A 24,109-nucleotide genomic window follows, 5' to 3' on the forward strand; every position below is an offset into this window, starting at 1 on the left:
TGGGAATGGAACCAGAGCTTCACCATTCACTGTCCTGTAAAGCATGATAAGCGGCCATTCATCAACTTGTTCTTTCTGAATGTTGTAAATCCCTGATTTTGAAAACATTAAAATGTAATATTGTCACCTTCCTTCTCACATGTAAAAGGTCCTATCAGTGCCACGGTCTATTCAGTTGTCTTGTGCCTTCTCTAGAAGAGCAGTGTATGTATATCTCTGTCAAACAAATATGCTTTTGTTCTCTTGATTTTAAGATTTTTTTTTATCTTTAAACAATTAGTTGTAGCCTTTTTCCTTATCACCATATTTAGTTGTATTTTTAAAACTCACAGAACTTGGTTGGTGTGTTTTGTCACAAAGAAATGCTTTGAAAAACAAAACAACAAAAGATTCTTTAATGAAGAAGTATAATGTGTATCCAAGTACCCAGCCAGTTTCCTTACAAGTAAGTTATAACATGCAAGGTAATTGATTGCTTCAGGCTAAGAAAGAAAACATTAAGAGCCTGATCTAAGACATTAATTACTAGACTGAGTACATGTCCTGGCTGCATATATGCACATTCTCCATCAGTTGTTTGCCTTATTTGGTGCTTTGGACAGTCAAAAAGGCTGGTGTATCAACATAGCTCTTCTTTAGCTTAAAAATTGGTTTCTGCACCCTTGTACTTTCTTTTTGGGTAATGCAAACATTGAAGTTGTCTAAATAATCAGAAGAAAAGCAAGAAAAAGACTCCATTGTGGGAGAATTACATCCAGACCAAGTGAGATCATTTGTATTAAAACATTGAACTCTCAGGTTTCTTTTTCCATGACAACACCTTGAAGAATCATCACGTTTAGTCAAGCTAAAAGTGGATTGAAATTTTATACTTGTAAATGATATCTCAGGCACGAGGATACTTGGAAAAAATAGAAAATAGGATGATTTTTAAATTAGCACCATATCCCAAAATGCTATTTTCCTACCTTGTTGAATGTTCTTGAAATCCTGTTCATGTTTCCAGGAGCTTCATAATATTTATAAAACTAGAATGGGAGGGGAAATGTTTTAATAGAGGCAGGTTTTCCAATAAAGCATCTGGATATCTTACTGCCATATTTCTTTTTTTGCTCAATCTCTGTTAATATTATGTGCCACTTAATAGTCTCTCTACTTAAACACAACCCTGGAAAGTAGCTCTTTGCCTTCAACCTTCATTTCAGCATGGATTCTTTATATGCAAAGATGCAATCTTAGCAAGAAAAGCAGATCTTCACCAACATTTTCTTTTGAAACAGACTTAAGAAAGCTAGGAATTCTCAAGTTCTAATAGGAAATGTGGTACAGAACTTACTATCAGATATTCCATTAATAAATTTTATCTTCCTATATTCTTGTTCACAAGAAAAAGAGAATTCCTTTAGACTGTCTTTTATAAAAATCCTTTGTCTATGAACTATAAGAAATCCACAAAGACAGAAATGCCTGGGCTCATATCTTGCTCCTTGGTGGCTCTAGTAGAATGCCCTATATTTAGCAGCAGCATTTGTGTCTGTAGCACTCCAAAAGAGCTCAAAATTGCTTTCAAACATTATTTTTTGTCTTATGATCCCCAACTTCTCCTATGTTTCCTTGTCCTTCTTCTTCCTCCAAATCAGAACTGCATTATTGTCAAAAATATAAGATGGATTCATGGATGGATAGAGGAACAGATTTATGGATAGTTGTGTGATAAGCCAAATAAATTGTTGATGGTAAAATCGAGGTAGAGTATATAGAACTCTTCACTGTAAGATTGTTACAACTTTGCTATATGTTTGAAAATTGTCACAATAAAATGTTGGGATACTTTATTGCCATAGAAGCTGGCAAATGGCCATACACTGTTGGTGGGTATATAACTGGTATCATCATTTGAATTGTACTAGTTTGAACAGATGGAGCTATCAGTACGTGTCAACATTTTTAATAAGTATACTCTCGGCTCCAACAATTCTACATCTAGTAATTTATTCTTTAAAAAAAAGGGCAATTGCTCAGACTTATGTACAAAGATGTTCATTTTTCCTCATTTGTAACAGGAACACACTGGAAACAACCTAAAGGTCTGTAGATAAAAGATTGGTCAATAAATGATGGTATAGCTAAGCAATGAAATATTATTTATGAGCAAGGACAGATTTATATGTATTGGCTGTACATGACATATTTAAGTGAAAAGACAAATTACAGAACATCTTATGTGTGTGTGAATATATAATGCATATATATAGATACAAATAGTATTGTCTCATTTATGAGAAAATATATGAATAGAAGTTTACATGACTACAAAGTCTGTAAAATATATGTGAGTTGCTTGAAACCTCCCACATGAAAGTGGGATGACAAGGGCTCTCACTTTCTCCATTTTAAAATTTGGAGCAATTATATTATTAGAGAAAGATGAAGATAATTCTTTTAAAAGCTACATGAACCTAACCTCACAAAGGAAGTCAACCAGACTGTTGACTTAAATGCTCTTCATGTTTGAAATTATTAGGCCATGCTAAATAATAAAGCATCCTCACAAAGATTCAGCTATATAATGATAATCACATTATTGTTAATAACAAAAAAGGAAAGCCTAAATGTCTAACAATAGAAAATTGGTTAATTATGGTCTATGTAGTCAATGGAATACTATGCAGTCATTGAAACTTATAGAAATATATGCGTTGACATGGAAATATATTTACAATATAATAAATTGTATATTCTGGCTAAAAATTATGAATTTATAGATATGGCTATTGTGTAGAACATATATACAAAAATGTTACCTCTGAATTATGAGATATGGATCTTTTTTCTCACATAGATCCTTATTCATCCATATTTCCTATTTTCCTACAATAAACATTTTTCTAAAGTTTTAAAAAAGTTTAATTACATAAAAAGCAGAAAGGAAAAGAAAAGAAAAGAAACAGTCAAGTTATTTTCCTGTAAAAATGGAGAAGGAAACCTTAGCGTCTTTAAATAATGTTTGATCAAACCAAAAGAATAGCTGAGTTTTCCCTTTTGTTTATATTACTGAAACCTGCTTTCTTACATTTTCTCATATCAGTCAAGATATTTCAAGAGCATGTTTGAAATATGCAAAAAAAAATAATTTCATTCATTCTTCTGAAGATATTTTCATAGACTTGATTGGTAACTGTTGAAAGGAAGTTAAGATGTTTTCATGCTGCTGGGCCCAAGGCATTTTGTACTTGGAAATGCCTTATCTTAACTCTCTAATTGCATTAAATTATATGTGTCATGAGGAAAGAAAGCTTCAAAATAGAAAAGGGAAAATCCAATTTCTCTTTAAAGTCAATAACTATTGACATATTTTAGACAATGTGACACCTTCTGTTCCAAGGCTTTCAGGTGTCCTAACTGAAGAATTAGTTGTTCAAGCTGTCCCACTAAATAATAAAAATGTTTTTATTTATTTTAGAGCTTTTTTTCTCCAAGGAGATTTAAGCAATGTGCCAAAATTAGGTAATCTTTACACTGTATCTCTAAGAGGGAAAGAGAGAAGAGACTATTTACTGTTTTTTGTTTGTTTGTTTCAATTCATCCAGCAAATATTTATTTAACACTTACTTTGTTTATGACTCTGAATTTAATGGTTTGCTTATTGTGTTCACGCTTCAGAAGACATTTTTTCATAGATTTTCTTTCAGGCAATTGAGAGAAAAGTTGGACAGGAATAAAATAAGCACAAGTAGAATTAATCTCTGGGTTCCAATACTCTAGTCTTCTCATTCCATTATATGGGCTTTATAATTTATTCTTTTGTAAATATATATATTCACCCCTCCTCTTATATGCTGATAGTCAATTCTAAGTGTGTCTTCTCAGACCCTCACAAAACATGCTTCATTTTCTTCTCTTGTCTTCCAGGTAAAATGTCCAGTGATCGAGCTTTGAGGAAACAGCAACAGTTAAACAATCTTGTTTATATGGTGACAAATCAGGCCAAACCTGGTGACAGAATTGTGGATTTCTGCAGTGGTGGGGTATTATATCTCTCCTTTTGTCCTTTTCAGCCTTTCCAAGACTATGTAACTTTAGAATATTACATTCAGTATTATGTTGCAAGAATGTTGGCTCAGAATGAGCAAAAGCTACAGGAAACAAAGTTAACTGCTCTCTTTTTCTGACTTTTCAGGGCCATGTTGGAATTGTCCTTGCTCACATGCTACCATCATGCCAGGTAAAGTCTGAATAATAGATAAAAGGAAACATTGGAAAACTATACAATTGTTAGCCATGGCTGGCTTATCCCTGTTCTTTGAATTTATAATCATTCACCCAGGTAAAATATGTGGCACAGACACTTCTTTTTTCTTTGAAGTAAACATCTAAGATTCAGAATCTTAAGGAAAAAAAGTGAAGGAGGACCACAGTACAGTTTTCAATTTTTTTAAAAAAGGTTATATTTTAAAATAATTTTCAAAAGAAATGACTGTTCCATTGTTAAATAAAATTATATGATCAAACTAGTTTTATACTGGAAATACTGGCTCCTGAAATTTGCTGAGCATGTTTTTTGGGGTGTCCTGATTTTTATTCATTGCATCAAAATTGTAACAACAGTAACAAAAAAATTTAAGGAAGAAAAAATAAACCCCATCTACCACACTGGTACATCCAATGCTTTTCTCCTCATTTTCTCATTGTTATTGTCTATGTGGATATGTATGATTACAAATTATAAAAATGCAAATACAATTGTAGTCCCCTGCTTTCCCTCAGTATTGTATCATAAGTGTTTTCCCCTATTGTTAATAGTTTTAAGTATCATCATTTTTTAGGGACTGCATAGTATGTTTTTGAATAAATGCACCATAACTTGTTCAATCATTGCCATTGTTTGTTAGAAGAGTGTGCTGTTTTTACCATCTTGCCACATTAAATCAATTCATCACAATGACCGTATTTTAACATAAAAGTCTAGAATTTGATGCCATCTTTAAAAAAAAAATACAAATTCAACACAGACAGATCCTTTGCTTGTGAGCTCTCTGGAAGGTGGGAACTAACTAAAATGAATACTTCCAGAAGAAAAAAATACAGAAGGACTCACGGATTGGCCAGAATGACATGTAACCACATAATGAGGGTGAGATTGGGGTTGTTCTTTTCTTTGAGAATAAAAAGCAAAAATAACAAAGAATACTGGGAGAAACAGAACAGATATCTGTTTTATTATTAAGGAAAGCAACAATTTCATGATTGGATTAAGAGGAAGAGAGCTCATAGTAGAACCCTGGAAAAATAGTCAGGAATGTTAGGTCTTTTTCTCTCTTCATTATTGTTTTCCTGGAAGCTTAGAGAGGCTTTGACAGCAAGTATTATTCCTGATAGGTTTTTTTATATAAAAGGATCCAGGTTTTTCCAAAGGTCAAACAAAAGGACAAAATATAGGTAGAACTAGAAATGATAGTAACACTCTGCTCACTTCTCTCCATCCAAACTGGTACCCCCACCTCCACTCCCTTCTTCTCTGGCCTGGATTACTGTTAGAGGCACTTAGCTGGTTATTCTGCCTTCTGCCTTTCCCCCACCTATCCATACTATACATTACAGTTGACTGAACCTTCCATTTCCTGTATGATCTGGCTCCTGTTTAACCTCTCTAGCCCCACTTTCACCCTCTGCACCCTGTCCCCCATCCCCACCATCACCTCCATAGATACTGTGCCCCAGCTATACCAATTTCTCAGTTCTTCAAACAAACCATGCTCTTTCTCACCTTGACCTATCATATGTATTTCTCCCTCTGTCTGAAATACTCCTCCATTTCCTCAACTAATTTCTATTCATTTTTCAGCCTCAGTTATTGTTATCTCCCCCATGAAAATCTTCCCTAGTCCTCAAGTCTGAGTGACCCCATTACACACTTGATATCCTTCATTAGAGCACTTGTCACACTATATTAAGATTGCCTGTATCACGTGTGTGTACTATGAACTTCAAGTGTTCAAAAACCTTGTTCATTTTTGTACCCCATTATGTGCCATACTTCCTGGCACAGGATAGAGGATCAATGTAATATTTTCTACATTATTAAAGATATGAAATATGGTAATAATGCTCTGTCCTAATGTCTGAATTATATTACTGAAGATAACTATTGTTTTCTGGCTGAAATCTAGGTTACATTAATAGAAAACAAGGAATTATCATTAGTTCATGCTAAGAAGAGAAGTGATGAACTAGGTTTAAGCAACATTTGGTTCATTCAAGCTAATATGGAGTATTTTACAGGAATGTTTAATATTGGGGTAAGTAATCAAGCAATTTCAATTTCAGTTTCTTTAATTAGCTAAATAAGAAAAATTATATGGCTTAGAGTAAATAAACGGGGGTATTTTTATGTTTTTTTGCTAAACAAAGAGATAGATAATTTTTATTTTCTCGCATTTATAAAGTATAGCATATTAATGAATATTATTTTATCCATAGCATTTTGTTTTTATATCATAGAGATACCGTTTATTCTTTCACCGTAAAAGAACTTTATTTCTTCATTGCAGAATCTCTACTGCCTAGAACTATGTTTGGCACATAGCAAATGCTTAAAAATAGTTACTAATTGAATGACTAAATGAATAAACTTGACTAAGTTTATTCTTCACTTTTAGAAGACAGTGAAAGAACGGAAAAGCAAAGATAATAAGAGAAAAATACCTTGTTAGTAACTTCTAAATAATAGTGTTGCCTTTAGATACTATTTTCTTTAGCTACGATTTCATATCTATATATATTTTTAGCTCTCAAGAGACAGAAAGAATATTGGTTATTTTTTAAACACTTCACATCAAATTGTTATTGTTCAGTATTTCTAAGAAGACCTAAAATAACGTGATTCTGCCAGCTCATTGAAACCCAAGATTCTGTGCTCTCTTGTGGAATTTGTTTCACTAAGGTGTTACTATTGCTAGTGTTGCTTGTTTTCATTTTAAATAATTTTTTTCTGATTTTTATAGGAATATATGCTCACTATAGAAAAAACATAATAATATAAAGAAGAGATCACATGTATTCCTACTACTGAGAGTTAAATACTGTCAAAAACCTTTGGGTCTTTATATATTTAAATACACATACAAATGCCAATTTATACATATATTAACATTGTTGAGATCATACTACATAGATCCTCCTTGAACTGAACATTCTCTTAAATCTTTACCCTACTCATTAATCATGTTTCTTTCTTTAATTGCTATTATGTAATTATTATTGTATTGAATATCTTGTGCATATATCTTCACCTGAATTTCTGATTCCTAGGGGTCATTTACTTAAAAGTTTAATTACTAATCACAAGCATCTTTTAAGGCTTTTGATGCATTTGCCAAGTCACTTCCCAGAATGGTTATAATAATTTGCACTTTCATCTGTATGGGTTTGTTTGGGTGAACCTTTTGTCCAATTTCAGAAGATCAGACCTTTTGTTGTACTTCTGATTTTTGTCCTACTTCTGATTTTTGTCCATTGACGTTCATTTCGTAAATATTAACTACTGCAAATTTGTGGGTTTTATTGTTATTTTTTACAGACTGAAAAGTCTGAAATCTGTTTCCTTTGTAGATGTGATCTGGATTGGTTATCTCAAGCCAAATCTCTACAAAGAAAAGTAAACTGTCAATAAGAAAACTCTTAGTTAGGGTAATTCTTAATAAGAAAATTCAGGGAAATGCAAACATCTAATTCAGAAAATTCACTTAAAAATATACGTATAGGCAGCTTTGCTTTTATATAAATGTTGAGGTAAAGTTTACAGCTTCTCCCTCAAGACAAACCAGTCAGTCAATCCCTAGTTGCTAATACACCAGACAGAATATTTATAGAAGCAAGATATTGCTGCCCATTTGCTCATGTCTCAAAACATGAAATTCCCAGTCTATCACCAAACATCTGTTTGCTCTTCCATGGTTCACAGGTGCTGAAATCAGTTTGGCAAATTCTTATAACCTCCAAGGTCTCTAATTCACTAACACCAACTAAATGTGTATGTGTCTTTTTGGAAATGATATTTTTCCTATATTTTGTAATAATGTATCCATAATAGATTTCTTTTCATTTTCCTCCTATAATTACCATTGTCAAGGTATATAGAAAATGAACTAAAATTATATGGAGAGTTAAACCAAAATTAGCTTCACTCAAGAAAATAATATACCTAGAAGGTAATTGAGTTATTGTCACTATTTAAATCAGACTAAATGCATCAATGACTCTTAACTATTTTATTAAATAGATTCCAGTGAAATGTTGTGGCTAGAGGAGAAACCAGAATAACCAAGTATTGGAAATATATTAAAACTACACTAATCCATGATTTTGTAATATTTCAAATAAGGGTTTGGTTAGCATTGATCTTTGCTTAGTAAATGCTTTTTTCTTTTACTAGTTTTCTTAGATATAAAAATTAATGATGTAAACAAGATTTTAAGCAGAGAATTTTAAACTCTTACAGCCAGCTATCTTTAGGAACTTTAAACAAATATATATTTCATATATATGAATTCACATATATATGTATTAAAATAGTTATTGTTATTCTTATATCCTTCATTAATAAAACAACTTGTATCAGGTGAAAGCAAATAGATTTATTAACTTTGTTAACCTAGTTTGATTTGAAAGCATCTCAAAGAGAACAAATCAAAATATTTTCAGATCTTTCACAAAGATCTTCCCCCTCTACCATACCTCCACCATATTACCAGAATCAATGAGGTAATACTGTTTGTTCCAAAAAGTCATTTTACAGTTTCTGATTTACATTGTGCTTATTTGAAAAATATATTTCTTTAGAATATAATGTTTAAGAAGCATATAAAAATATAAAAAGTCTCTAGTAATTGAATTCATGTTATTTGAACAATGATATTCCATTCTTGCTGTTGAAATTTGCAAAGATTTTTAAAATGTTATTACTCATTGGCTTCAAAGCTTCAATGAGTTGGGCCTACTTATATAGGAGACTTGAAGATTTTCATTTACATGATATTTGCAATGATTTATTAAGGGCATGAAAAATTAGTTATAATGGTAAACAAAGAAATAGAATTATGTATTATAATGGATGAAAGCATGAATTTTAACATTGGGCAATCTTGTATTAAAATCCCAACTTGACCACTTGCTAGTTGTATGGCATTGGGCAACTTATTTAAACTTGCTAATTCTTACATTTTTCATCTATAATGAGCATAATAATATAGCTGGTTCATATGATTATTCTTATGTTGATATAATGTACGTGAAGCACTTAGGTTGTCTGGAATTTGGGAAGTACTGAATAAATTGGGCCTCTTATTCTGTATAGTGTAATCTCAACCACGTAAAAACTGCATTAAAAAGGATGGGAGGAATTTATGTTGATATATATATATATATTTTTAAAGGTGGCTATCTCTATATGCTGTGATTGACAAATAATTCTTATTTTTAATATTTTCAAAAATTTCCACATTTAATGTTATTATTTTTTAATTCATAAAGATATATTTCTATGTGTGTGTGTATGCTTTTTTTAGCCAAGAAATGCTAAAGCCCTAAGGATTACTAGAAAGTATGTAAAATAATTCTAAACATATAAGATATCATATCATATATAATTTCTTTCAAAACAAGTATTTATTATAGAAACATACAAGGTTTTTTTTTTTTTCATGTTTCAAGATGCATATATAACTGCATTACCCTGAAGTGAGTATGAATGGATTACCATACCCTTAAGGGCAAGTTACAAAAGATTGTTTGTAAAAGTGTATGTTTTTTTAGGACTATTTAGTTTTTACAGCTATTTATTTAAAGACATATTATTGCCTTCTTGTCCATTATTGAATACATAATCCTCATTATTGTGAAAATTTACTCTACAAGATTAAACTTTTTAAGACCTAATTTACAATGTATTGATACCCTGCTGTCAATATTACAAAAGACTTGTTCTCAACCATTATTATAGAATGGGCCATGACTATGGGAATACACACACTTTGTATTAAAAAACAAAACTTATGTTAAGACTAAGCAACCTGCCCCCCAAACTATTGAGTTGGATAATTCCTACAATAGCATACAGTAATCTCAACCAGATGATAAGGTGTTGATATGTAACAGTATTGGTGAATATTTTCTATTTATCAGTATGTATCGAAATCCCAAAACAGTTATTTTTTAGTATTGGCATTTACTTTTTTCTGTTTTGCCTTTAATGTAATTTTAATGATTGCTCATGATTTAACAGTGCTGAGTGCTTAATTACAAGCTCATTTCAAGTTATATATGTTAGTGTACAATTAGAATAAGCAGGTACAATTATAGAAACTTACAGAAACTTTTAATGGGTAAATTATATAATCCTTGTTTTAAAAGATAAGAAACTTGAGAAATTATGTGCAAACACAATTTTTAAAAAATATCATTGTTAAAGCAAAATAGAGGAAGATAATTAGATTTCAACTTTCTTTCTTTGAAGAAACTGAACCAGAAGGACTCCAAGTATAGGTATACTATGTACAGAGGAGGGCAGGGGTGATATGCCATACTGAAAACAGGAACTAAGTGAGAATTGACATACTGAATGATGCATCTTCTCTTGACCCCCACCCTTAGTCCTCTAATTCCCAGAACTTTAGAATCAAGCGGATTAAAAGATCCTCTGAAGAAATAGAACTATCCACAGAGAAAATAACTACAGACAGTATAGCTGTAATTTAAAAAAAAAAAAAAAGCCACCTGATCACCCAGTCACTAGTGTAGCCCACCAGTCTTTAATCCTTACCCTTTCATTCAGAACTTCCAATCAGCTTTTTAATGTTTCAGTCTTTAATATGGACAGCCAAGGAAGACCAAACATGAGAAACTAAAGCAACAAACATGACAAAGGACCTTATTCAGGGAGAAAATATATTGCATTAATGAAACAAGGATAGAATAAAAAATAAGAAAAAAGAGAAGAGATGATCAGAGAATAAGAAAGAACTTTTTGGAAATTAAAAATGTTTGCCAGGATAAAAAATAAATAGGAAATTCATAAGATTAAGTGTAGGACATCATTTTCACCTACTCCCCTAAAAAAGACCAATAGAAACTGGAAAGAAGCAGTTGTGGTTTTTGTTTTGTTTTGTTTTGTTTTTAATTAGAGACTCAGTCCAAGAATTTCAATTACTCAGAAAAGAGGAAACAAATAAAATGGTGGGGAAGAAAGTATCAAAGTAATATAAGAAAATATGCCAATAATAAAGAACTTTTTCTCTTGATTGAAAAACTCACTTGAAAAACAACCTAAATCTAGGCACATTTCAGAACACTAAGAATGAAAAGTCCCTAACAGTATCCAGAGAGAGAAAAAGAAGATCATATACAAAGAATTTGGAATCAAAATACCGTCACACTACTCAACAGGAACACGGAAGGCAACAGCAATACCTTAAAAATCATAAAGGAAAATTCCCAGCTTAAAATTCATACCTAACCAATCCATTAATCAAGTATGAAGGTAAAATAAAGAAAATTTTCAGACATTCACTGTCTCAAAAAAATGTATATAACATGCACCATTTTCCTGGAAACTACTAAAATATGTGTTCCACTAAATCAAAAGTAAACAAGTAAAAGGCATATGCAGTGTCCAATACAAGAGAGAGGGAGGGGGATTCTTAATGAAATGCAATAGGAAAATCTCAGGACAAGAACTGGGCAACAAGCCTAGAAAGCTTTGAGTCCATATTGTAATCAAAGGTCAGAAGGACCCAGGAAAGATGTCTTCAGGAGAGAAAAATGGAACTGACCAATTACTGGACAATTTTCACAGGTGGAAAATTGTTTTATAAAACATTTTACAGAACTGCAGGGTAGAAAAAGTTTAAATGTTTAAAAAGAATATATTGTACAGCACAACCTAAACCAGCAGTGAACAGAATATACAGAGCCATAGTAATAAAAAACATTGTATGAACATTTAACTAAAAATTTAGATGATTATATTAGGACGATGGGAAACGGAAACAGGATGTACAAATGTGCAAAAAAAAAAAAATCCTCATCTCCTATAATGGGAATTCAATAGATAATGCCTAATATTGACAAATCAGGAGATAGCAATACACATTTATTATATAGAAAAACAAAGGAAGAGTTCAGAAAAATTCATAAGTTGAAAAGCATTGGTTTTGGGTAGCTGAGTTTTCTTTTTCTTTAAGGGATGGGGAGGTGGGACATGCCTTTTAACATTATTTGAATTTTAAAGCCAATTACTATAATATTGTTGCACAAGATTTTAAAGAAGGGGAACATGGTACACAGTTGGGACAAAGACTGCTTTTGTCTAGGAAAGCCATGGTGTGCCAGTTTGAAGCTGTTATGGACCCCAGAAGGGCCATATCTTTTAATCCAATGTTGTTGGGTGGAACCTTTTGATTAGGTTGTTTCCATAGAGGTGTGACCCACCCAATTGTTTGTGGGAACTCTGCTTATATTATTTCCATGGAGGTATGAACCTGCTCATTCAGGGTGGGTCTTGGTTAGATTACTGGAGTCCTTTAAGAGAGCACATGGAGAGAAGGAGCTCAGATAAACTGAGAGATACATTTTGGAGAGAAGCTAAAATATGTAATCCAGAGTTTGCCCCGGGAGAAGCTAAGAGCCGACACAGACCCAAACACTTGGAGATGCAGACAGAAAGACGTTTCGAGATGCTAAGCTGAAAGATGAAGCCCAGAGTTTGCCACAGAGAAGCTAAGAGAGGACCCCCAAATGCTTAGAGAGAAATGGCTTGGAAGAACAAGCAAGTCTGCACAAGATCTGAGAGAGACAGGAGCCCAGAGACATTTTGGAGAAAGCCATTTTGAAACCAGAACCCAGGAGCAAAGGACCAGGAGATGCCACGTGCCTTCCCAGCTAACAGGTGTTCCAGATGCCATCAGCCTTTCTTTAGCAAAGGTATCCTCATGTTGATGCCTTCGTTTGGACACTTTTATTTATTTATTTATTTGAATTTAAAAAATTTTTAAATTAAATAAATTTAAATTTATTAAAATTTTTTAAATAAAAAATTGTTTGGACACTTTTGTAGCCTTAGAACTGTAAATTTGTAACCTAATAAATCCCCTTTATAAAAGCCAATACATTTCTGGTATGTTGTATAACGGCAGCATTAGCAAACCGGAACACATGGTTAAAAATTTGCCTTGAAAAGCAAAGGCTAAGAGCATGATTCAGCTAGGGCAGGTTTAGAGATCATTCAGCTCAGCCTTCTCATTTTACAGGTAGAAAAGTTGAGGCTCCAAGAAGGGAACAGTGACATGAGAAGTTAATGTGAGAGCTGAGAATAGAGTCCAGTCAGTGACACCCTGTCCAGACCCACATATAAAGAAAGGACTGCTTGGGAGCAGGGATGACAAGAAGAGATATTCTGCTTTGGAATCAAATTCCTGCTCTACCACTCGTAATCTTGGACTAGTCACTTAGCCTTTCTGAGTCTCAGATTCTTCATTTGAAAAATGGGGAATTACAATACCTGTATGAGTGGTTTGAGCTAGGAAGAGGCTCAAAAAAAGTTAAATGAATCACAGAAGGAAAATAAATAGGACACGGAGCCTATTAGAGCAATAAATACAGCTAACACAATCTTACGTTTTGGGGTATTAATAAAGCATAGTCTTAATGTGTTTCAAAATATGCCTTATATTCAGAATCAACAAATACTCTTTTCTTGAAGTGGAAGGAAAAATGTGTCATATATATAAAAAAGCATTTCCTGGTTCTGACAACTGAACCTAACCATCACAGTAATTAAAATAATATATATATATATCATATATGTATATTCTTCTTTGTTATAAGGAATTTATGAGATTTATTTTAAAGAATTGATTCACATGTTTGTAGGGACTGGAAAATCCAAATTCTGTAGGGCAAACTGAAGGCTCCGAATTTTGGAAAGAGTGTTGTTGAATTCTGAATTCAAATTTCTTAGGCTGAGGAAGGAGTGGAGGGTATAATCTTGAGATAGAATTCCGTCTTATATCAGGAATCCCCAGTTCTTTGCTTTTAAGGTCTCCAACTGATTAGAAGAAGTCCACCAACATTATTACTCTAAGTCATCTGATTGTAGATTCTAATCCCATCTACAAAATATCTTCACAGCAACATCTAGACCAGTGTTTGAGCAAACAACTGGATACCATAACCTAGTCAAGATGATGCACAAAATTGACTACTACAGCACATCTTTTCCCCCACTGGTTTGAAATGCTACCTTTATTGTAAGCTAAATTTCCATATTCAAATGGTTCCATTGGTCTATATCTCTCTTTGTTATTTGCTTATTATTTCTGACCTGCATTTCAAGACAGTGGAAGTAAGGAGTATGTGATGCAAAATATCTATTAGACCTAAAATCTATTGTGTAAATAGTCCTTTGTTTTTAGTTATTTTGTTTAAATGAGGGAAATAAACTGTATGTAAGTAAAGGAGAGACATATAAAAGTAAGTTGTGTAAATTTTTCTTTGTTAAGAGCTTCAGAGGGTTTTGTGGAGAAGCAGCTTCATGTAATTATTGTTTAGGGTCAGGATCCTGCTGCTTCATAGCTGCTTCATTTTGGACAATTTCTTAATTTCCCTGTGCCTTAGTTTCCTCACTTCTGAAATGGAGATAATAAAATCCTTCAGGGTTGTTGTGAGCATAGAAAGATCTGCACTCAATCAACCAGTATAGTGCCATCACATAAAGGGCACTCAGTGAGTGTTAGTTCTCTTCTTTCTTCCTCCAGGGAAAAATGCATCTGCAGTTTTCCTTCAGCTACTCATGAAACTAAGATGAGGCTTAAAATGTACAGACTTCCAATTTGTAATGATGGAAATGTTTTGGTCATGGATGATGATGATGGTAGCACAATATTGTGAATGCAATTAACAGCACTGAAATATATATCTGAATATGATTGAAAGGAAAAATGCTAGATTGTATATAAGGTAACAATAGATTATTAAAAAAATTCACGGAACGAGACTACATAAAACCTAAGTTGAACCATGGACTTTAATTAACAATACAACTCCAAAAATATGCTATCACCAATCATAACAGATGTTCCACACTAATGTAAGGTGTTGGTGGTGGGGTGGTATATGGGAATCCTGTACTTTATGCATGATTGCTTTGTAAACCCACATCTTCTATAATAAAGGGGGGGGAAAGAGAGAAAAAAAAAGAGTTAGCCTGATTTTTACTTTTCCAAGCTGATGAAATAAAAGAGGAAGATGAGAAATCAAGGTTCTTTCTTCCCCCTAATTACCCTATAGTTGTTTCTGTTTTCACTGGATGATAGCCTTTCTTGGCTCTGTTTTCCGAGTGAAAGGAGAAAGGTGGGTTGACAGCAACCATCGAGATAGTTGACTTCCAGGGAGCCCATCTAAGCCTGGAAGGAGACGAGAATTCAAGATGAGTTGAGAGCAGAGATATTACTTTTCTCTACCCAATATATCATTGCTTTTGATTTTCCAGTTCAGAAGGAGAATCTGGCTTATACTTTTCATCCAGAAATTTCCAGAAAATCTCCTTCTATTCCCCCTGAGAGCCCTCCTACCTTAAAATTGGTAAGAGATCTGTCCCTAGAAGGGACAATTACAATTCAATATAATTTGTCCAAAATGAAATGGAGAGCTGAGCATTTTTCTAGAAAAATGTGATAGTACATCTTTTAAGATCCACACATCTGATTTTCCTTCATAAAGTATTATTTTGCTTTATTTAGCTTAATAATTTTCACAGTTGTATACATTAACTTGTCAGGCCATGTAGACATATTTAAGAGCGTATATTTTGAAAACATATTTTTTAATCATTTTAGAGTTTTGTTTTCATGAATTATTTATTGAAGCCCTATCATGATTGCAATTCATAATTTCATTCCTCCCTTTTTAAATAAACTGTTAAAAGTAGTTCATGCAATTCATCACTCAACATTAAGGATTGTTATTATATGAAAACACTTTGAGAGGTGCTATATAAATGTGATTTGATCAGTTTTTATGTAACACTGGCTAGATTATATTCATATAGCATTTGACAAAATGTTTTCATATACATTTTTATTTAATCTTTAGAACAGCATTGTGATATGTTAGCATTGTTAACCATAGTTTAGAGTTGAAGAGATGTAGGTCCAAAGAAGTAAATTTTAGGTAGCCCAGAGTCACACAGCCAACCAGAATTCTGTATTGGAAATTGCCACGGGCTACAATTGAACTAAATTCATGGTCAACAAGAGCACTAGTTTGTACATGCATGCATATTAAATTTGCCACATTTAATATGTCAAATTTCCCACTGTCTGAATCTATGCTTCATTTGCAGTTATTCCATTTTTGTAATCTTTTAACCTTTACCCTTGCTTAATTTTCTTACTTAATATAAATAGGTAAGTAGTCCTTTGGTTTGTCTAAATAAGGAATATTTAAATCATTATAGAATATAATTCTGGTAACTTGAAACCTCTTGAGGATCAGTCCTCACAAAAAGTAAAAAAAAAAAAAAAAAAATTAGTGCTGTTAGTTAAGAAGGAACTTAGTGTTATGGGCTGGTTTTGTTTTCCAGGTGGCGTTGCATGCTTGTGGAGTGGCAACAGACATGGTGATTGAGCACTGCATCAAAACACGGGCTTCCTTTGTCACATGCCCTTGCTGTTATGGCTTCATTCAGAACACCTCGAAGTTTACTTTTCCAAAAAGGTGAAACTTAGCAAACTTTCTAAGACACCAATATGGGGTAAACTAATGGGCAAAATGTATTTGATATAAAATTGCTGAGATTTCAGTTTTGAGCTCATTTCTTCCTTCCACAATGGCAAGTAGTGTTTATAAATCACATAGGAAAGAGACGATATCCTTTATTTGCATCCCTGATTGCATCTAGGAGTCAGTAGACAAGAGGTCTGACAGCTTCTGCACTTCTCTGTGTACTTCCAAATGAAATTAAAGGATCATCTACAAGATGGAGTAGAGTTTGGTGATTAAGTGTATAGGAAGTATACTGCCTAGGTGGAAATTCTGAGGTTCTTTCACCTCAGGCAGGTTACTTAAACTCTTTGCCTACATTTTCTCTTCTACAAAGTGGGAATTATAAGAGTATCCAAGGTTTTCGTGAGAATTTAATGGGATGTGTGAAGCACTTAGAAGCGGCATAATGGAAACACTCAATAAAGGTGAACTATTGCTAGTTACAGTAGTAGCAGTTGTATTTTTTAATACTGCCCATGGGTGTTGATTAAATCTAAAGCTTGGCAGCCATTTTTACAGGCCTCCTTATCTCACCTAATAGAGGAAGACATTTATTTGTCACCCCTTTAACCCAATAAATAGGAAGGCCTCTCTCTTTGTGTTTATGACATTTCATTCTCTAATTCATAGTTTTTGAGAATCATGATGGTCACTTTAATTATAGGATATATCAAAATATTGTTACTTGTGGGAAGTCTATTCTAGTGCATGTAAAAAAGAGATTTCTTAATTAGTTGCATTGTTACTTTTAGAAAAAACCTTAGAATATTTCCATTGGAATTTATTCTTAAAGGAGTCTATATAAGTAGCTTAAAGTAACAAAATACAAATAATAGCTTCTTTTCCTTCAGCTTTCAAGGTTTTGTTCTTTAGTGCTGCTTACAACTAGTTGAAAGAAAGCCAAAGGAACTACTGAAAACCAAGAAATAAAATAAAATTTGAGACTTATTCAATAGTTGAAACTTCATTTTATTTTAAATACACACAAATAAGATGTATATTTTTACAACCCATCAAGAAATTTGTAAGTCTATAATGTAATTTATAAAGAATCTTAAGAATGTTAATGTGACTTCTTCAGTCTGCAGTCTAATTTAAGGTCTCAATTCAATGTCAATTGTTTCACTCCCCTGTAGATTTACTGACATTTTCCCCTTGTCCTTAGAAATGATGTCTCTAGAAAGTTTTGTTTCTCTCTTTGTTTATAAGATCTTTCCCACTTACTAAGGATAAAGTAGGGAATTTATAAATACCATACTGTTTCGATGATATGTAGAGACAAGTACAAATTGTAAACAGACTAATTGGTGCTAATATGAAGTTAGCATCAAATATACATGTTTTTGAATGATGTAATCAAGAGCCTGGGTTACAGCATTAATAAAAGACATAATGTTTATGGGATATATGTTTATCTTTCATAGTTGCAACAGCACTGGCTTCTTCAACTTGTGTGCACCCTATGAGGGAGAGAGAAAACATTACACTTCTCTAACGGTGTAAATAATCTGTGAAAGAAATTCCTTAAAATTAATAACATATTGCATATGATATGTCTCTGTGTTTTTATAAAGGCATTTTAAACTGACATAGTTTTCACAGTCGATCCTCATTATTCACAGATTTTGAGTTTTCAAATTCACCTACTCTCTAAAATTTCTTTGTTACTCCCAGATCGACACTTGGGGCACTTTTGCAGTCATTTGTGCAGAATGGCAAAAAATTTGAGTCACCTGATGCACACATTCCCAGCTAAGGTCAAACAAGGTGATACTGTGTCTTCTTGTTTCAGCTTTTATCCTGTAAACAAGTGTCCTTTTGGCAGGATATTTAGTGTCACATTTTTCACATTTTTGTGCTTTTTGTTGATGCTTTTGCTGTTTAAAATTGCACCCAAGAGCTGAAGTGCTGGGTAGTGTTCCTAAGCACAAGAAGGCTGTGATGTGCCTTATGGAGGAAAACCATTAGAAAAGCTTCATTCAGGCATTAGTTATAATAATGCTGTTGGCCATGAGTTCAATGTTAATTGAATCAACAATGTATATTAAATAAGTGTCTTTAAACAGAAACATACATAAATGAGTTTAGGTGTTGGTCAGTTGATGAAAATGTTGGTATCAGAGGATCTGATATTTTCTGTATTTTCCCGAGGAGCAAAGGGTTCAGTAGCCACTAATTCGTTATTCACAATGACAATAAAACATAACTACTGCAAATAAGGAGAATCAATTGTACTTTGGGATAGTACTTTGTACTTTTCAAACAGAATACATATTTTCATTTAAAATTTAATTTCAAAATTATTTCTATTCTTAATATGTGGTATTTAAAATGATGACTAATTCTGTTTTCTATTTCAGTGAGCAATTCAAGGAAATTTTATCATACAAGGTACCTTTAATATCTAGATGTTTTCCTAGTACACTTTTTATCCCTTCTTTATATTAACCCCTCTCAAATTTCAAATGGAGTTTATAATCAACAGTTATATTTGAATTACTCATGGGCATCTAATATGGCATTTAAAAAAAAAAAAATCCAGATTAGCTCTTCAAGTAATTGACAAGAATTGTGAAGGGTCTGCGTGTCACACTTTCATGGATGCTGGCAGAAGATAATGTGACTTTTAAGTAGGAAACAAAGATAGCTTAATGCTCATGATGAGAGCAGTAGTCAGGGTTGCATCATTTTTGCACTGTCTCCCCAAGACCCACTTCTCAAAAGGCAGCACAAAAAGGGCCAGGTAATGCCTACACAGAGAGAGAGTTGTATCACAGGAATAAACTCTGAGCTTACAAAACCCAAATCTTTTATAATGGGCAATAAACATGTCTGCCCTTTGCTCCAGTGGGAGACACTCTCTTTATCTTCCAAGGCTATTGATTATACAAACATCCTTGGAAAGATCATCTGGAACAGGGACAGACTTTTCTGTAAAAGGCCAGATAGCAAATATTTTAGTTTTTACAGGCCACATCCAATCTCTGTCACCTATTATTCTACGTTGTCATTGTAATTGTTTTTTGTGGTGGTGGTGGTTGTTTTACAACCCTTTAAAATTATAAAACCATTCTTAATTTATGAGCCATACAAAAACATGTTGGAGCCAGATATAGCCTGTGGAGCATTACATAGTGTTGAGTCACGTATCTGAGCAAAACAGTTTCCAACTTTCTGAGCATCATCACTAATTAATAGGTCAATAACATGATATAATGCAGTTGAAGAAATGAGGATAATATTTAAAAGAAATACATAAATAATTTCCATTACAAGTTGATAAATTAGTTTGGATTCTTGGTTCAGTTAATTCTACTAATGGCACAGACTCATTAAAAACATATATTCTCATTTTACATATCACCACCACCTCTCCTGCCCCTTTTAGCAATTTTACCTTCTTCTCCATCCGACAGTGTCTTCTAGGCCATCCAACTCTGTCTCTCACTCCTCTCCCCATCTTGCCACCCCTTTCCATACAGGTTCACACAGAAACGTAAGGAGAGGAGAAGAACTTCGGGGTTCATGCTTTCATCCAGAACCAAAATATTTCTTGCCTTTACCTATTATATGATAAGTTCTCATATTCTAGGGAGCTTTAAGGTTTTTGGGAAACATTTGGATCTCGGCAACTTTATTTTCAGAGAATTCAAAACACCTCACCTATTTTTTATTACAAAGCCCTGCCAATAAGGGGGGAAATGAACTGGGGGAAGGGGACTAGACCCCTGTTTTTAACCACCACTACCACTCCACCACTTTGAGTGATGCTAGGTAAAGCAAACTCTGAGGGGATAGCATGGGAAAATTCTAGTGTGATGTGGAGGTAGGGTACCACTATAGGAGACGCAGACTCACTGCTGGCTGAAAAAGAATGTAAAATTCCTGAAGGGTACCCAGGCTCTTCCAGAAAGCAGAAACTCCCTTGTCCTCCAGTTCATCATCTTTACCTCCTCTTTCTCCCATAACCCCCCATAGCTGCTTGGCCACCAGCCCTTTTGAGGCCCTCAAGTGTGAAGGCTTTATAGAGAAGTCTTAGCTTCTTGGATACTGTGGCAAGGTGACATCTAAGCATTTCTTAACTGAACTGTGGTTGTGGGGATGGAAGGCAGAATCAAATGGACTTAGTGCCCAAGTATCTTGAGAGTCACTTTGGAAGTGAATCCACAGTTCAATTTAGCCAGCATACCTTTGCTAGTTACTACTATGTGCTCTGCCCTGCCCTTTCTGAAATTAACTCCACTGAGGAAAACACACACACAAATAATTCCAGTAGAATATGGTAAAACATACCAAAACAAGAGAAATGAACCTTGTCTAAGATTGTGATTGCCTTGAAATTACATTTATGTGAAGTATATCCTGTTTTACAAATACCTTGAGACAAAGGTTGTGTTTGCTTGTCTTTCCTTCAAATCATATAATTCTAAATTCTTCTTCTTCCCCTTTGTGCCTAGTTGATGCCAGGTACTTTGTGGGAGCTTAAAGAAAGTTATCCATTTGAACCATTTTACTAGCTTCCTATCTATTGCCACTAAATTTTAGAGTAAGCATTAAAGTGGGTTTTTTAATATATAAAAGTTGGGACAAAGATATTCCTTTAAAAAGAACCTCTATGCCACAATTACGTTAGTTTCCTTATTTAAAAATGGAGGCCTCAAATTTAATGCACAAAAGACTAGAGACAAATGATGAATCTGAGTTAAATCTGTTTGTTAAGCCTGCAGGTGATATCATTGACACACTTGGAGTTTGCATCTGATCGAACAGTTGTCATAGGAACATTGCATTCATTTAGACTCTGCCTAATCGCTCAGCTTTGGTTCCTTGAGGATCTAAAAGTGCTGTGCAAATTCATTAGCAGCCTGTTCCTTTAAAACCTCATTTTTTTCATTAATGGAACCTTTCCTAAAATTGTTAAGCACAAGCAATAATCCTCAGGTTCTCTTTATGGTTTGTCTTAAAGCAAAAATTGATCCACCTCCTGCAGCCATTTGAGCAGAGAGGAGAGTGAGAGAGCCACACTCCTCCTCCAAAGAGACTTAATGGAGGGAAGAGTCAGGAAAAGCAGAAGAGTAGACAGCACTCTGCCCAGGATCCCAGGGAAGCCACAAATTAGTGATCTTCTACACCACTTCCTTTTCTTCTGGTAGCATGAAAACCGCTAAGAATGTTTTCATGCAGCTACATTCCTAAGACTCAAATTTTATTAAAGGAAAAATATAAGTGAATTTTAGATCTTTTAATTTAACATGTTAAAATCACAAAACAATTCCGTTGTCATACTTCAACTAAAAGCTACTGATCAAACATGGGCCTGGGGATCTTCCATGCATCTGTTCTTAAGAACTACATCTGAAGAACAGTATACTTGGAGGGTAAAAAAGTTCTTGAGTACCATTTCCTGAAAGTTTGATTTTAAAAGTACTGTTTGTGCAGTACCATATTCAATTGAATAGGACAGATCTCCAGAAAAATGAGCTATTTTTTTTTTGTTTTATTTTTACAACTATGAAGCAGAAGATTAAAATAAACCTACATTCTATTACTTTTTCTTCTAGGAACACATGATTCTGTGCAGATTTGCAGATCAGACAGCTGTCCAGCTCCCACCCCAACGCAGGCTAATAGGTATGTGTTTTCACAGAACAGCTGTTGAGTAGATCATGTACAATATGCCTAGGAATGAACCAACTGACTCTATATTGGAAAGATTGATCCATTTATCAATCTTTTTTCCCCAGAAAACTTAATCTATATTGAAAAAAGACTTTCTAACTCTAATAACACTTTATCCCATTTTGGTTATCATTAATACTTTTAAATACACTTTTCAGTGTTTGTGTATTGAATAGAATTATGTTAAATCTCTTTCTTACTGTTATAAACAAACTGAAGGATCTAGAAGGCCCAAAAGAAAATAAGGAGGGTGGAAAAATCAACTCTGCATGCCAAAACTGATGCATTAAAGAAAATGTATAAACAAAGATGATAACAGTTTCTTTTTGGGAAGGAAGTATCCTTGTGTATCCTTTTTCATATCCCAATTTAGTTGACATTTGTAGTATTAAACATTACCTAAATTGGAAGACACACAGAAGCATTTCAAATTTATTAAGTAATTAATTTATCAAAGGGTCACTTCAGAAAAAGAAATTCCATTTAGAAGAATAGTCACAGCTAACAGCTATTGCACATTTAAGCACTGAGCTAAATATCCCCCACACTGTTATCTCAGTATATTCTTACAAAAATACTTAGGAGGTAGGCACTATTATTTACATTTTACAGATGAGAGAACTGAGATAAAGAACTTTTACCAGGGTCCTTCAGCTGGTAGATGATGGAGCTACAACAGGAAACAAATTATTTGATTCCAGACTTGAAGCAAGCTCTTACCTACTTTTGCAATACTGCCTCCCAGCTCACTGGAGTCACATCATGTGCTGGAAGGTTAGATTCTAAAATCAGGGCTTAAGATGATTGGGTAAAGTCAAACAAATATTAAAAATTATTTAGAAAAGCCCCCTGTTGGAAGTCATCATAATGTCTCTCTATAACTCCAACATAGCCTATTTTCCTGCATAGTATATTGGAAAACAGACTGCTGTTCCTTTAGCTGAGCACCAGATGAAAAACTTAACTTGCCTTGTTAAACTCTAAAATATAGTCAGCATGGCAAGAGCTCATACTTGGAGGCATTCAAGAACTGAGTCTGTGGAAAGAGCTTGCTCTCTCCTACATACATGCTCTCTTTCTCTTTTACTCTCTTTCCCTTTTCTTCTTTTCGTAACCCCAAAACTTTTGAGTTATTCAAATGTACATTCCTACAACTCCACTCGACTTAATGCTGACATAATTAGTATGGTGGATGGGTTTGCACATAGTTGATGTGAGTTTTAGGAATCAAACCAAGAGGGAGTGGCTGGAAGGAAAGCTGCTAGAGTTGAAGAGGAGGAGGAACATTTGGCATGATCACTGATGGGGAGTGGGGGAATCATGTTCAAGCAAAGTCATATAATTGATCAAATATCTACATCTATACTTTGTACAGGCCATACTTGTGTTCTGTGATGTTTTTAGGAAACTTATAAGGTCCCAAATGGTAGATTACCAATGACTGAATTTCATTCATAAAGACATTTTTTCAACATGTGAAGACATGAGATTCTTCTTTGTCATAAATAGAAAAGGAAAAATTAGCTGGACTGGGATCAAAGCCAAGAGTAAATGAGCTGCAATGTAAACTCAGGGTGGGTACTGCAGGAATGTAGAGCATCCCATTCTGACA

At 33.7% G+C, this 24,109-nt stretch overlaps 1 protein-coding gene across 1 annotated transcript in view; it reads left to right on the forward strand.

The window, feature by feature from the left end:
* GSTCD (glutathione S-transferase C-terminal domain containing) overlaps positions 1-24,109 on the forward strand; it is a 186,450-nt gene that overhangs the window by 158,078 nt on the left and 4,263 nt on the right. The window contains exons 6-11 of the mRNA XM_037830384.1: positions 3,913-4,028; positions 4,181-4,225; positions 6,171-6,299; positions 16,637-16,770; positions 19,179-19,209; positions 22,380-22,449. Of these exons, the coding sequence (XP_037686312.1) occupies positions 3,913-4,028; positions 4,181-4,225; positions 6,171-6,299; positions 16,637-16,770; positions 19,179-19,209; positions 22,380-22,449 (525 nt within the window). The remainder of the gene's footprint in view (positions 1-3,912; positions 4,029-4,180; positions 4,226-6,170; positions 6,300-16,636; positions 16,771-19,178; positions 19,210-22,379; positions 22,450-24,109) is intronic.

The sequence above is a fragment of the Choloepus didactylus genome, chromosome 3, assembly GCF_015220235.1.
Source record: "Choloepus didactylus isolate mChoDid1 chromosome 3, mChoDid1.pri, whole genome shotgun sequence".
Classification (NCBI taxonomy): Eukaryota; Metazoa; Chordata; class Mammalia; order Pilosa; family Megalonychidae; genus Choloepus; species Choloepus didactylus.